This window comes from Poecilia mexicana, unplaced genomic scaffold, assembly GCF_051168715.1.
Source record: "Poecilia mexicana isolate PSO_F unplaced genomic scaffold, ASM5116871v1 scaffold_19, whole genome shotgun sequence".
Classification (NCBI taxonomy): domain Eukaryota; kingdom Metazoa; phylum Chordata; class Actinopteri; order Cyprinodontiformes; family Poeciliidae; genus Poecilia; species Poecilia mexicana.
The window spans coordinates 20,829,703-20,844,840 of NW_028263388.1; the positions used below are offsets into that span (position 1 = coordinate 20,829,703).

The window sequence follows — 15,138 nt, forward strand, 5'->3', positions numbered from 1 at the left end:
CTGGAGAAGAAACTCCAATATAATTTGTCATATATTGATCACTTTTCTCTGGAGGTCAGAGCAGGTTGTAGTATGTTCTTCCTATTAAGCAATAACAAACTGAAACAGTGACAGGCTCAGTAAAGGGCAAATTGATCTTTATTATGCTACAAACACAAATAAATGCAAAGTACTTTATCATGATTTTACATGATACATCAACACGTTGTAGTGCTTAAAGCTGCAGCATGTAAGTTTTTTTTTATCTGTTTTTTACATATTTGTTAAAACTGTTGCATGTTGTGACAGTAAAATATGAGACAGATAATCTGTGAAAAGATTATCTGTCTTTTCTACGGCCTTCGGTGTATTTCTGAAGAAATTTCTGAAGAAATACACCACTCCTGAGCAAAAACAACCAATCAGAGCCAAGTGGAGGGTCTTAGTGCTGTCAATCAACAACATGCACTAGCTGCTAAATATGCTAATGGTGGAAAAACGACGACGGTTACGAGAAAACCGTTTATCCACCGTCATTAGTATCTATGCTATCTAGCCTGAGCATTCACAGCAGGCTCTGCTAGCTGTAGCGTAGCATAAAGAGGGTGATTGGCAGCACTAAGATCCACCTCCGGGCTCTGATTGGTTGTTTCTAGTTAGTTCTGGGAGACAGGGAGAAACCAGAAGAGCTCAATTTTACACCAATTATCAGTCTTATGCTATACAGTTTTAATAAATATGTGAAAAATATATTTTTTAATAAAACGTATAAATTGCAGTAGAACAAAAATGGTCATTTTCAAAACATTCTACAAATGAAAGTCAGAAAAAAATTGACCCCTTCATATATTTTTACCCCTCTTTTTGAGTCCTTGTCTACATAGTTGGGTTTTTATAACTCGAATATCTCCATCACATCGTTTAAATAAAAATAATTGTCATACACACAGGCTCGGTTTCAGAACTCGAAACCAATTCTGGACCGATGCGAACCTCAAAAATCCGCTCCTGAGCGTTGTTTTAAACATGCCAAACCGTAGGGGGCGGTGTAGGGCAAACTTAAAACCTATCAGCCAATCAGATTGCTTCAAAACAACCACGGCTTCCTGTTTGGCATGGCGCCAGGAAGTGTAAATGGCGCATTGGAATATAAAGTTATTAAAACACAAGATATTGTCGATTAGGAATCATGTCAAAGACTGAATGTTGATATATTGGCACATTATTTGCCACAAACCCTAAAAGAAAACGACGTTTTCTCACTGGACCCTTTGGTCGGATATTTGATAAATAATCGTTTCCAGTTATTAAACTGAGTTTTGTGTGGATTAAAAGCAAAATCACATAAAAATATATTCTTTTTTTTTTCAAAGTCCATCCTGTAAGGGTTGGCGTGACAAATCAGATCAGAGGACTGATTTAAACAGAAGAGACAGATTATTAAGAACGCTGAGTCGTCAGATTACTCCTGAGACTTTTTCAGCTTCTCAAACTCACATCATGACATGTTTTCTATGTCATCACAGCCTTGAGCCTTTTCTGTCGACACCTATAAGAGATGCTGAGCGATGTTTCATGATCTCCATCAGCAGCGGTCATCCCACTGTGAGCAGTTTGTTGTCTTACAGAGGGCGGAAGGATACAGAAGTTAAAATCCACTTCACTGGAATATATTTGGGACTTTAGATTTGGCGCCATCTGCTGGGTGAAAAGCTTAATATGAAGTTTAAGGCATATTGAGTGTAGCACCCGAAAATAAATTAGGTAATTTGATGCAAGGACCGTTTTCAGTTTAGAAATAGATTAAATAATATAAAATTTTTTACAACATCTAACAGGTTTTTCTTCCGGGATTGGTTTCAGGAATAGTAAATAGGACTAAATACAAATTGACTGCCAGTTTTTATTGAACCATCATCTACTACTTTGTTGGTTTATTACATAAAATCATAATGAGCTAATTTGAATTTTGTGGTTATAAAATCAAAGTACTGTGGACTTTAAAATGTCTTGAGTACAATCGAAGGTCAGGATCATGTGCAAAAAATGGGCAAAAGCCAACATTTCGGATTGTATTGCAGATCATTTCTGCACAACTAAATCTGTGAAGCCCTGGTTGTTCCAGAATGAACTAAAGTCTAATTTTGAAGCTTTGCAGTGGTGTTATTTAGTTCAAGAGTTTAAAGATCAACCTGATTTGCCTGCAGTTCAAATCTGTCAGTTGTTTATTTTTTTAAATAGAAAATGCATTTCAGTCAAAGTCAATAAATGTAAACTCAAAAGAGTTCAGGTCAACTGTGGTTTCGCAAAACTAGACTTATAATAGTGTTTCATTCATGTAAGTTATAGATTTTGGATTATTCAGATTTTGGATTATTTTTAGTTTTTAGTGGACAAAATGCTCAACTCTACATTTGCAACACTGTACAACAACAGTGCAGCAGGTTCAAAATGCAACAACAAAATCCTTAGAAATGTGAACATCATTAAAATCTCAGACTTTTAATCATTTAAGTTTTTACACATTTAAGAAACATTATTTTGTTTATTCCTAATATGAACTCTCCTCAAAAGTTGATATTTTTTTGGCTAGTCTCATTTCCATTCGGGTCATCTCCCCTTCACCTCGTCTTGACCCGATCTTCTGTCTGGACTCTGTCCTCCAATCTTCTGTCTCCAGTTTGACCTCAAGCCGACTGTGGATGATCTACATGCTGACAAACTGCTTTGGAGGACGCCTCTGACTTCAGGACTTCTGCAGCAATGGCAAATTGTCATCAACTTGGCCAAGACTACATCATCGCTGTGTCCTTCAAGCTCACCGTCCTTCCCCGTAATGGCTGCCACTTCCTTTAATTTAATTGAAGACTGTATCAGTCTGTATAACCAGTTCCTCTCACTGGATTGCGTCCTTTTGAAACAAACCAAAATATCCAAACTATTCTGAAAGCTTTTTAAACTACTTCGATAACCTAGTAAAGAGTTAGAGCATTTTAGTTACTAAATTGCCTCCTTTTTAAATTTATGCCTGTTTAAATTAAACATAATTAGTAGATAAAGCAATCTGAACAAGGAACTGTTGAGTGCACGGTGCTTTCATTCAGATTTCACTGCAGTGATCCAATTCCGATTTTTTTGTCAAATCGGATTTTCTTTGGAGTGATCATTCACACTTCCAAATATATAGGTGAGCTGTATGTGATCTCCAGTGTGAACTGCAAACGACCTGAAAGTGTCCCGCACGCGCAGTAGAGGGCGCAATGACGTCACACATCGAGAGCGTCCTCAGTGTTTTGCCAACCGCCATAAAAAAGGAAGAGGTAGTGCTCATTGTTTGCGGAAGTAAACATGGATGCTAACGGTGGAGCTTAGCTTATGATTTTGAAGTTGTCTGACCGCAGCCAGGATATTAACAACTTAATCCTCATTATCGTCCTACATGTTTGTTGTTTACTCTCCCCCTTGCGCTTATCAGGACGCAGAATAGTGACGTTTGTCGAGTATCAGTGACGTTCAGGTCGGATCAATGCGACCTGACGGTTCGGTCACATTTGAATCAGATACCCAAGTGGCATTCGGAAAAAAAATCCCACCTGTGTTGTTCAGTCATGAAAAGATCAGATACAGGTCGCATTAAGGCAAAAAATGAAAACATAAAAAACCGGAATTGGGTCAACACCAACTGACTCAGCACCAAGTGAATTGAAAAGCATCTTTTTCGCACTTAAGTCATGCTTGGGTTTGGTTAACTGCCGTCAGAAAGGCCAAACTTGAGAGATGATTACACAACGAGAGGGAACCTACCTATCTAAACAGCAATTTAAATGTGTTTTTTTGTTTTTACTTAAATCAACTTAAGTAAGAACAAGTATGGAGGTGAGCAGATGAATTTAAATTATTTTAAGGTTTTTGAAAGTACAAGTGTTGTGTAGTGTAAAAGAAACGAACCTAAACAGCCCTCGTGTTTCCACTGAGCAGAAATCCTCTTTCTTTAATTTTTTTAATGTAAATTTGAAACATGTATACTTGCTTTGTGTCCCCAATACTCAGAGAAATCTTTCAATAAAAATGTTTTAGTAGAAAGTGTATATTTCAAATGAGTAAGCAGAAGAAAAAGTAACAAATAATCAAATCCTGAATTTTTAACTGTAGTTTAACTTAAATACTAGTAATTAAGTTTAGTAAAAAAATACTAGTAATTAAACATATCTATTTAATTTGTTAACTTTTGCAAAGATTGCGCAAGGATTTGAAAAATCAGCTTTTATAATGTGCTATTATTAAGGAGGCTCTTAAATTAAGTGATTTGGTTCTTGTTTCAGCTCTTCTTTAAATCACGATGAAATTAAAGAATTTCACAAATATTTGAACCATTTTGCAGGTCTGTTCATCTCAGTTACAAAGCACACAGAAGAAACAACGTCTGATAATGAATGGCTTTATCTTCCTGTTACAATGTCGCATTTACACATTGTATTAACGCCCTAGATTAAACGTACAGCAGACAGCAAGCAACACAATACGAAAAGGGTAGCACATCATTAGAACAGAGTGAAAACAACATATTTTATTTAGCGTGTCACTAAAACACTGCTGCACTGGACTCGATATGCTACCCTGAAAGTTTCGGGTGTCAAGTTTTTCTCCTGATTATTTCTTTGCACATCATATACATGACACTTAATTATTGCACAAAAGCTACAGGGAGCAGCTAAATTACTCTAAGCTGGTGAGTTTTTAGGAATCGTAGCATCACACAAAGGTAAACTTGGATCTTAGGAGCATTCGCAAAATTTGATCACAAAGAATTTCAGGTTTGTTTTGTAGCTGTGATGACTAAGCCTCTATTTTATTAGTCACTAACACTGTTTTAAATTAGAATTGCTACTGTGAGAGTGCAAAAAAACCCCAAACATTTTTATACATGAAACACGTACAGTTGAAACCAGATCTTTTCATACACTATAAAAACACAATCTTTTTTCTAACATTAAATGAAACAATACCTGTAGGTTTATTTAAAAATGGGTTGAATTTGCTAAATGCCAGGATAATTATAATTTTATTACTTGTTCAAAGCCAAACATAGAAAAAATGTCTTAATGTTTGGCAGCCCACAGTATAATGCTACCATCTCCGTACTTCCTCATTTTCCTCTTAACGTAACATAAAATCGTCCAAACTTAAGTTTATTCATGTTCCTTTTGATGTAATGGCTTCTTCTTCTTCACTGAGCGGCCTTTCAGTCAGTGCAGAACTCGTTTCACGGTTAATAATCACACGGTTCTTCCAGCTTCAGCCAACATCTACCAAAGGTCATGTGAGGTCACACATTTTCTCTGTGAAATAAAACCTGACCGAAAACATGGGTTGACATTCCTTGCGTATTATTGTTAAACAGATAAAAATAGTGCTTTCCTTTCAGGCATCTGGAAATGATGCCACAAAAGGAAGCAGTTGAAAGGCATAGTTTCTTACAGACTTTAATGAAAATATTAACCAAATAAATGAATTTTCTCATTAATTTGGCAAATTATTTCGGTAATCCCCAATGACTGAAAACATAAAACATTTAGTCTGCTTTAATGTCAGACAGTAAAAAAAAAGTAATATTTTTTTACACTGCATGTAAAAATCTGTTTTCAACTCTGTTATTATTATTATTATTATTATCTTTGCTTATTTTCTGTCTATTCTCCCTGAGAAACTGAACACATGATTAAAGGACATTTCTAATACTTTTTTTAAGGCTACAAACCAATCAGGCATAACATTATGACTACCGATCAGCAAAATATCACTCAATACCCTGGAGCTGGGATACTTGAATCCTCTCATTTAGATCAATGTTGATCTGCAGGAATCAGTTTCGATCAGTAAAGACCATTTATTGATCATAATGTTACAGCTGATCAGTGATAATATTTTCATAATTTAATAGGTTTTTTTTTCTTCAAATGAATCAGCACACAAATATTCCATTGCATGGCATCAACTGACAGCTGTATGATGCAGAAAGTAATACATTAACATCAACCAACCACCCTGTTATTTATTCAGCCTGATGGGATTTGAAAGAACCAACATTTTGGAATACTGTTTTAAACGAGGGGGGAAATTATTTTAAAAGGGCCTCATTTTGTCTGATTTCAAACATATTAAAATACTAGAAACAGATCTATTCTATTAGTGTTTTTAATCGAATCAAGGAGATTGATTGGGTTACTTGTTGAGGAAATGAAACAAATACTGTAAAAAAACAAACAAAATACTCCAACACTATTCATATCCAAAGTTGTTAGCACCCCTGTTAGCGATGTGTAGAAAGCCTTTGAATGCCTTTTAAGGAAATTTTAGTTTTTAAACAAAATCTCTAGTGCAGTATTACCAATTTCAGTTCACTCCACAGTTTTTAAATGTAATGTTTTAGGATTTAGGTCTGAATTCCTATGATTACCATTTAAAATGTTCATTTTGTGTCTGGTGAAACATGTAAATAGAGCTGATTTCTAATTAAAAATGTAAATTATGTTCTAAAAGATGCATGATGTCATGCACTCTAATAAGGTAGCCTTGGTGTTTAGGTGATAAACAGGCCCACAGCATGATTATTCTCCACCATACTCAACAGTGGGGTTTGTTTCACATCAGATACAAAAAAGATTGTAGGTGAAATTGTTTTATGGTTGCTATAGAGACCTAGTGACACCAAGACCACACTCTTGGTTATAGTTTTTTATGGAGATTTTTTTCCCACACCAGACCCATCTGGAAGGTTTTTCCCCCAAACATCTTGAGAAAAAAGGCCAATTTATTCATCTTTAAATTCGTGGGACAGAAACTGAATTTTCCCATCTACTGGTTGAGATCTGATGACGTCAAAAAGCCTCTCTTTGCTACAGTTTTCTAAACAGCAGGATTTGCACATCGTGTTCTTCCCTCCCTGCATGTTGTGCCAAGACTTCTCATCTGGCGCTGAGGCCGTCTACTTCAGTCCCTTCACCTCCCCAGCTTTGCATTTAAATTCATAAAGTTGTTTAATTTTCTATTTAAGATTATATGTATTTGCTGCTGTTGTTTTTCTTGTGTAATGAATTAGATTAGTTTAACTCTAATACTTGCTTTTACAGTTTCCAACAATTTTCAGAAAGGAAGTCTACTCTTTTTGTGAAAAGAGTGTCAAAATAAGATTAACTGATGATTCGCTGGCATAATAAAAGAAGTGAAAAGGGTTAAGACGCTCATCACCTAATGACATGTTGAGAGACAGAGATTAGTGACAAAGTTAGAGACAACCCTGTTCTATAGTTTGTTATTAATGGTTGCCATGGAGACAACCATAAATGTTTGCTTATCTTTTCCATTTTGAAAGATACAAATTATATTGCGGCTATATTCTCGTGATTAAAAAAACTTCTTTCAGCCTGGCCCTTATAATACATTATTCCACCCACAGAACATATGATGGGAATAAAAGCCTCTTTTTCAAAATATTTTATGTCATTTGTAAATTTTTTTGCAGAAAAAAAAAAAGATTTTATGAACTTTTATTTCTAAGCAATAGTCACCTTCCCTTAAGAGTGTGATTATGCCTCCCTTAAAATAGATTAATTTAATTTCAGGATTTTTTAAATAATAATTTAACATTATTGTTTACTTTAAAAATAAAAAAGGGGTACCAATAACTGTGAAAGCTTTATATAATACCTGGAAATAACCCAATATATCTAAACTTTGTACTTTGCCCTGTATTGTTTCATTGGGGGAATGGAAGAGTGAATTTCTTCAGCGTTCCTGTTGTGTTTCACGCTGGTGTAGATTAATGCTGTATAAATCAATCCCCAGATTAAGTTTCTGGAACTGCGTCTGAGTATCTGCAACATTATCCCTGCCTGATGAAACCGCCACGGTCTTTTGTCCCTCGCTACATCCGGCACGTGTAACCATTCAATAAGGCGTTGAAGCTGGATAAACCTCACCTGCTGTCAGAAATTAAGTATTTTGCATAAAAAACAGCCTTTACCCTTGAGGTTATTAAAGCTGCAGTATGTAACTTTTACAAAAATATGTTTTTTTCCATATTTATTAAAGCTGTCACCACATCGCGATGAGACTGATAATCCTCCCTGAGCTGCTATTGCGGTCTGCAAAAACAACCAATCAGAGCCAGGAGGCGGGTCTTAGCGCTGTCAATCAACCTCATGTAGGCCGCTCAACATGCCAGTTGTGAAAAATCAGCATTTATCCGTCAATGGTGGCTATGCTAACTAGCCTTAGCATTGGTGGAAGGCTATGTTAACCACCCATAGCTTAGCAAAGAGAAATTATTTTCTTAGCACAAGAGTGATTGACAGCGCTAAGACCCGCCTCCATTTTCTGATTGGTTGTTTCTAACTTACTTCTGCAGTTAGCACAGGCAGAAGGCAAAGGAGCTCAATTTTTCACTTGTCTATTTTATATTATATTGTCCCGACATGATAATTTAAAAAAATATGTAAAAAACTTTTTTTTTTTCCAAAACGCTGCATACTGTAGCTTTAAATCAGGAGCTTTACATTCTGTTCAAAAGCACATCTGGTTTCCCTTTATTCTAAAATTTTAAAAAGTATTTTCAAAAGCTAAAATAAAAGGTAAAAAGTGCATTTTTTGATTACTGATCATGTGAATTTTAAATACCAAGAAACTTCCTGTTGATTTCATCTAAATTTGCTGCAAATTGCAAATGTTTTCTCACCTTTCCTGTTTTCCCTAACACTTAAAAAGAAAAAACCCCAGAGGAAGTCATCTCTCCTTCATTATTTTTGCTAGATAGTCCTCTATATCCGCTCCGGTGACCCAGGGAACTACATTTGCCTTTATCTCGGTGGACTCTGACTGCTGCATCTCCATCATCAGCTTATGCATGGGGTAGTCCCTCCTGGCGAAGGCGGCGTCCTGGGGTCCTAGGGCCCGAGTGGGGCACACGTCGTTGGACCCGTCACCGGCATAAAACACCCTCTGGAAGCCGACGCCGCCTCGCTCCTTCTCCCGGCCCGCCATGTACTCGCGAAGGATCACCTGCTTGCACATGTTGTCGGGGCAACGCGGGCAGGAGTGCGAGTGGAACGGCTGGAGCACGAGTCGGCCGCTGTCGTCAAAGTGGGAGGGGTTCGTGAAGACCTTCCGGAAAAGGTGACCCAGCTTATTGTGCTCCAGCCACCTCTCAATGAAACAGGTGTTGGCGTCGGAGACCACCACCAGCTCAAAGTCCTGCTGGTGGCTCTGCAGGAAGCGGAAGAGGTCCAGCATGCCCGCATTGGGCGGGATCTTCTGCACTGCGGACAGCAGGGCGTCTTTGGTAATGCCCTGCTCTGCTAAGTAGGCTGTTATCTTTCCTGAGAACTCATGGTAGTGCCCCTCTCGATAGCTGTCTAGGAGCCATTTGGGAAGCTGCTGGTTTGGCAAGAGATTCACCACAGTGTCGTCGCTGTTCTCGCTGATCATCGTCTCATCGAAGTCGAAGAACATCAGAAAGCGAGGGTTGTTCGTTGTTGATGAAGATGCCATCTTTGGTGGTCTTTCCCTGGGAAACAAAGATAGCTTGTTTTTGTTTCTTGCAAACCAGCATTTTAAATCGCACTGTAGCAAAAATACTAAATAATTAGGCCACAAACTGCAAAGGATGTTTTCTACTGGGTATTTGTTCATTAGAAATGTTCATTCCATTTTTTGAACAAAATCAGTCTTAATTAAATTAGGTCAATTCTGCCTATTTTGAGCTCCTTTCAGAATAGGGCCTCTGTCACTTTAAATCCACACAATCCCTGCCCCTTGACTCAACATTTACCTTTACGAGAGAAAATGGCTGCAAACACATGCGCAATTATACAACCTTACATCTTTGAAAAGGCTTAGTAGAGTCTCTTGCGCCACCAGCAAGAATGCAGCAAGTGGTTTCTGAACGGTAAGTCAACAACAACATGGTTGTCTTTTCCATTATAGAGGGCATAAACCAGTAAAACCAACTGACCAGACGTTCTGGAACTCTCTGCTGGGGTTGCTAGGTAACGGGGCTGGGCTTGGCTGGGGTTGCTAGGTAACGGCGCTGGGCTTGGCAGGGGTTGCTAGGTCAAATGTGACAATAAGGTAAGTTTTTGAAACGGCTCAAAAAACATTAACTTATTGCCAAAAAACGACTGTTATTTTTATTTTAAGCACTTGGGTTATTTTTAGAAGCAGTTGAGACTCGAATGGAAGTGTAAATTTAAAACGTGCAAAATAAACAGTTGATTCATGATTTTTCAAGGCTGGTGATTCCACCCCAATCCCCCCCCCCCCCCCACACACACATGGTCAGGTTGGTTTGGAAAGTTTTTTCCCCCCAGAGACATGAAATTATAAATTTAAAATTGCTTTCATAATTCTTTGGGCTCTTTTTCTGATGCCAAAAATTAATTTATTTAAAACATTTGTCACCAAAATTTCCACATGAGGAATAAAGTCAAATTGTGAAAACGTCTACACAAACTTTATCTCTGTTGTGTCTTTATCCCTGTTTCTGTGTAAAAAAAAAATACAGCTGCTTCATTTTAAACTACAATCCTGAATAAGAGCTGTAAGGTCCTCACACCTTTGTGTAAATGAGGTCTTGTTAATATATTTTATTGCACGAACATGACTGCAGGCCAGAACTCTTATCTGATATTGCAAAACATCTGCTCTGTATTGTGTTTATCTTATCAAATATCAATGAATTACAATGTCCTGTTGCTGTGTGGAAAACCAGGTAACTTATAATGTCTGTGACATAGAAATTATTTAATCTCTCCTGTGTGTGGCGCTATGCACTTATTAAGCAGCAAGGATGGGACGAAGGATAAAAGGAACAACAAAACGAAAGACAAAGAGAAAGGGACACATAGAAGTACGTCAGCAAGGGAAGAAAAATACAAAGAAGAAACAATAGGAAAGACACAGAACAAAAGAGAGGACAAAGAAATGTTATAAGGATAAAATAAAAAGGAATGAAAAATATTAGAGAGGAGAGAAGTGAGAAGTGGAGGAAAAACAAGAAATGGGCATTTATCGTATCGCTTATCATTTATCGTGAAAAAAATTCTTTTGATACAAATTCTGATTTATTGTCTGAATAAATTTCAGTTAACGGCAAATAAAAGCAGACTAAAATGGTATTTTTACTACTTTTTACACAAAAATATTTTCAATAAATATCAAAAAATTCAAAAACATGATTAAATGTTGTCTCTTCAATTAAGTGGCGTCCTGAAGAAGCTCATTTCAAATGGGAACGTCACAGAGATACGGTTCCTTAAAAAGACGTGATAACTAGTTCTTATCGTCACTTTTGTCGTTATCACAATAGCATTGTGATAAAATTCAAAATCAGTATTGCAAGGAAGAAAGAAAGAAATGAACAAAAAGAAAGAGGAGAAAAAATGAAAAGAAAACAGAAAGAAGAGAACAAAAATCAAAGAAAAAATAAAAAGGTAGAAAGAGGAGAGAAAGAATCAAGGAATGAAAGAAAAAAAAAGAAAGAGTAAAATTGAGGTAGGACAAAAATGAATGTAGAAAGGAAAGAAAGAAGAAAATACAACAGCATGCAGAAATGACATGAGAAAGAAAGTGATGGATGTATGGAGGGAGGGAGGAAAGAAAAAAGGAATTACACTTTTAATTTAAGTTTTAAATGAACGTCTTGTGTCTTTCTACAGTTGCACAGAGAAAGCCGACTCTTTCCACCACAGACAGATATTTCAACATATCACTGCAGGCGACTGCTGCATAATGACTGCATTCCCCTGCAATGAGATGAATTTGAGCAATTACGTCCTCTGCTTTGGCACATCAAAACTGCCTGGAAAAATACCAGAAACTACAAGAGTTTACAAAACAAACAAATGTAATGCTTTAGCTTAAGATGCATTTTATTTGTTTTCATAAAAACAAAAATCGGGTCGCTGAGTCCAACTTTACTTGCCCCAACCTGTCAGACACGTAGAAACAAGAAATCATTTAAATGGAACCAGTTTGACAGCATGAAGTAGATTAGATGTTCTCAACAATTAATAACGCGTCCAAAAGAAAACATGAGAAACAGAGTAATTATGTTAGAGAAAACTGAAAAACACATTTCGTGTAGTGTCCATCCTTCTAAAATTACTACAAAAGTGCATCAATAACTTCACAAAACAACAAATATCTTAATTTACTCTGCTATAGCTCACCATTCACCAATAAAAGAGACAAAAAATAAAATAAAAATCACATCCATGGGGGAGAGCTGAGGCTGAAAGCCCTGCTGATCGCAAAGAACACAAAGAACCGTTTCAAATTTCCCACAGAAAACATCTTCATGATGTCTTAGATGTTTTGGAAAATATTTTGTGGAATGAAGAGACTTTTTTTAAAGTGGTATAAAACTGGAAGTAACATTATACTGACAGTCAAACGAGGGGTGTTAATGTGATCACACCAGCAATGAATGCTAAAAAAAAATTAAAAATCCAAAATAAATTTAAAAAGGGAAGTTTCGAAGTGGCCTACTCAAAGTCCACATTTATATCCAATGAGGATGGTCAATGTAGCAGAACTGAAACAATTCTGCAAAAAAAAAAAAAATAAAAATAAATAATTAAACTTCCTCCAAAACTTATCCCCAGTTACCAGAAACAGTCTTAATGACAGTTACTTTTTCGGCCTACTTCATACTGTCAGACAGGTCCAACAGATCCAGCATTGATTGATTAGATCCTTAGATGATCTAATTAATTGATTGATTAGATCCTTAGAGGATTTAATCAAACTGATTAATCAAACTGGTCTAATCTGGATCTAACTAATCTAATCAAACTGATCAGAAGACGTTACTGTGAAATATCGTCTAATTTAGCTGTTAGCATGTCATGACAGTCAAACAGCCACAGTCTTCAGTCAGAGGCTGCCTCAGATTCAGTGTAAGACTGACTGCTACTGGAAACCAATAAATCTTTGAAGACACTTGGATGATAGTCTTTTTGAACTGAATTTTGACGTCTTTGAATCATATTGTCTTAAAAATGTTCTAGAGTACAAAATATAAGCAAGCAGATTTATAATAATAGTGTTATAAATCTGTAAACGTCTGCACTGCAACCACTGAACATCCAAGGTTTGGTTGTTGGGTTTATTGAACAATAAACTGGACTGATAACATAAAGGCCGGAGCAGGTTGTAGCTACTGCAGTGGCTCAGGTCAAGTCAGGTCAGGTCTTGGAGCCCAGGGGCCTCGCCTGAGGCCCTTCAATGGCTCTGTTGTGGCATCAGCCATCTTTTCTGACGTGGTCTGTTGGGGGCAGAAAGAGACTGAACAGGCGGATCCGGAAGGTCAGCTCTGTTCTGGGATGCCCTGTGGACCCAGCGTAAGTGGTGGTGAAAGAAAAATGGCTGCTAAGCTGTCATATATATTTTTGTATTTGTATTGTGTTTTCTCTACACTGCAATGTTATTTTTTTATTTGTGTTACTCTTGTTCTGTCCGCTTTGACAGCTTAGATTATCTTATAGATCAGGGGTGTCCACACTGTGGTCCGAGGGCCATTTGTGACCATTGGATTCATTTTGTGTGGTCCTTGACTGCAACTCAAGAATGGCACAAATGTGGCCCTCCGACACTTTTTGCAATTTTTTTAGGATGATGTTTTCTATAGCAGGTTCATATCTTCTTAAACTGAAAAGGTTAAGTACAACATAAGTTTTTTAGTTAGCCTTTCCCCCCCATTTTATTTTATCTTATAAGTCATGTTACAAATATCTCAAACACAGACGTGAGCACACCCATCTGTTATATTTAGATAAATACAGCAAAGTTTGTAGAGGAAAATTATTATCTTCTTTCCTGGGGATAAGCTATAAACTGGAAAGTAATAAGCCCAGAAAGTTAAACAATTGTAAACATCAAGGGAACCGTAAAATGTTTTACTTATTGTTGTGTAAAGAACTCACAATAATATTTGGGTTTTTTTAATTGTGGAGGGTGGAAAATACAATTTAGGCCCCTGAATATTTCCAACTTGGGAATTTTAGCCCTTTGTACTCTTTGATCTCATGTTTTTATAGCAACCAGCAACCCATTTCAGCTTGTGCAGTAGAAGTTCCTCATCATGGAGGAGGCCAAATCCCTTCAGGATAGTAATGTTACATCAGTGGATTGAATAACTGACCCTCCACATCTTCTCACAGTGGGGGTCAAAGTTCAGCCTTTTTCTATAATTTGCACCTAAAACTCAAATAATACCTGATAAGCGGAGACAATAACTGATAAGAAACGTGGACTTCAGACCACTTTGAAGATTAGGATTTTGGCAAATTCAAAAGTGAAAGCCGAGTTTATATCAGTCTAATCAGTTATATCATTGATTAGATTGCCTTCACATAAAGGAAATTAGCTCCGCACCAAATGATAAAACTGATCAAAGTCACACACACACACACACACACACACACACACACACACACACACACACACACACACACACACACACACACACACACACACAGGTTGTATACAAGTCGCCAGCGCGGTGTCATTACATCAGAGCTGCTCAGTAACACAGGATGCCGGGTAATCTGCAACAAGATGTGCCAACTGCTGCAGCTGCATTACTAACGCAACCAATTCAAACTCTCCAACTAAGCCGGCTAAATTTAAACCCACAGCGCTATTCCTGAATAACAGACTGAAAGTCAACGGCGCTGCTCCGCCAGGAGTCATGTCACTCCCGCTACATTGGACATTTCCGAATGATACACAATTAAAATACTGTTTTTAAAAAAATAATAAATCACATAAATTGGACGTAAGCAGGCCTACCGGTGACGGTGGTGGTGTATAGCAGGTTTAGCAGCGGGGCTCCCGCAACTGCATCCCGGTGACGCGGCGAGATTTTTTTTTTTAAAAAGGAGACTCCCGCAGCAGAGAAGGAGGATTTACCTATTTAAAGCTGCCGGTATCAAGTAAGATGGCGTGAATGTAACGTCCGGTGGGGAGTTTCAAAATAAAAGCAACTCTGTGATCGTCTTGCTCAGAAATTAGCTTCTTGTTTTATAAAAATATATGAATTCATTGACATTAATTGAACAGCTGGAAACACCAGTCAAAGAGGAAGTATCATAAAACCACATA

At 37.2% G+C, this 15,138-nt stretch overlaps 1 protein-coding gene across 1 annotated transcript; it reads right to left on the bottom strand.

Moving 5' to 3' along the window:
- Nucleotides 1-4,401: 4,401 nt before the first annotated feature.
- LOC106907681 (putative phosphatase phospho1) lies at nt 4,402-15,053 on the bottom strand. The gene is made up of 2 exons (XM_014973508.2): nt 14,827-15,053; nt 4,402-9,541 (listed from the first exon to the last, which is right to left on the bottom strand). The coding sequence occupies exon 2, from the start codon at nt 9,523-9,525 to the stop codon at nt 8,761-8,763; it is 765 nt and encodes a 254-aa protein (XP_014828994.2). The 5' UTR covers nt 9,526-9,541; nt 14,827-15,053; the 3' UTR covers nt 4,402-8,760.
- Nucleotides 15,054-15,138: the final 85 nt, after the last annotated feature.

Coding starts and splice junctions, on each gene's coding strand:
- LOC106907681 (XM_014973508.2), bottom strand. CDS start 9,525: ATGGCATCTTCATCAACAACGAACAACCCTCGCTTTCTGATGTTCTTC.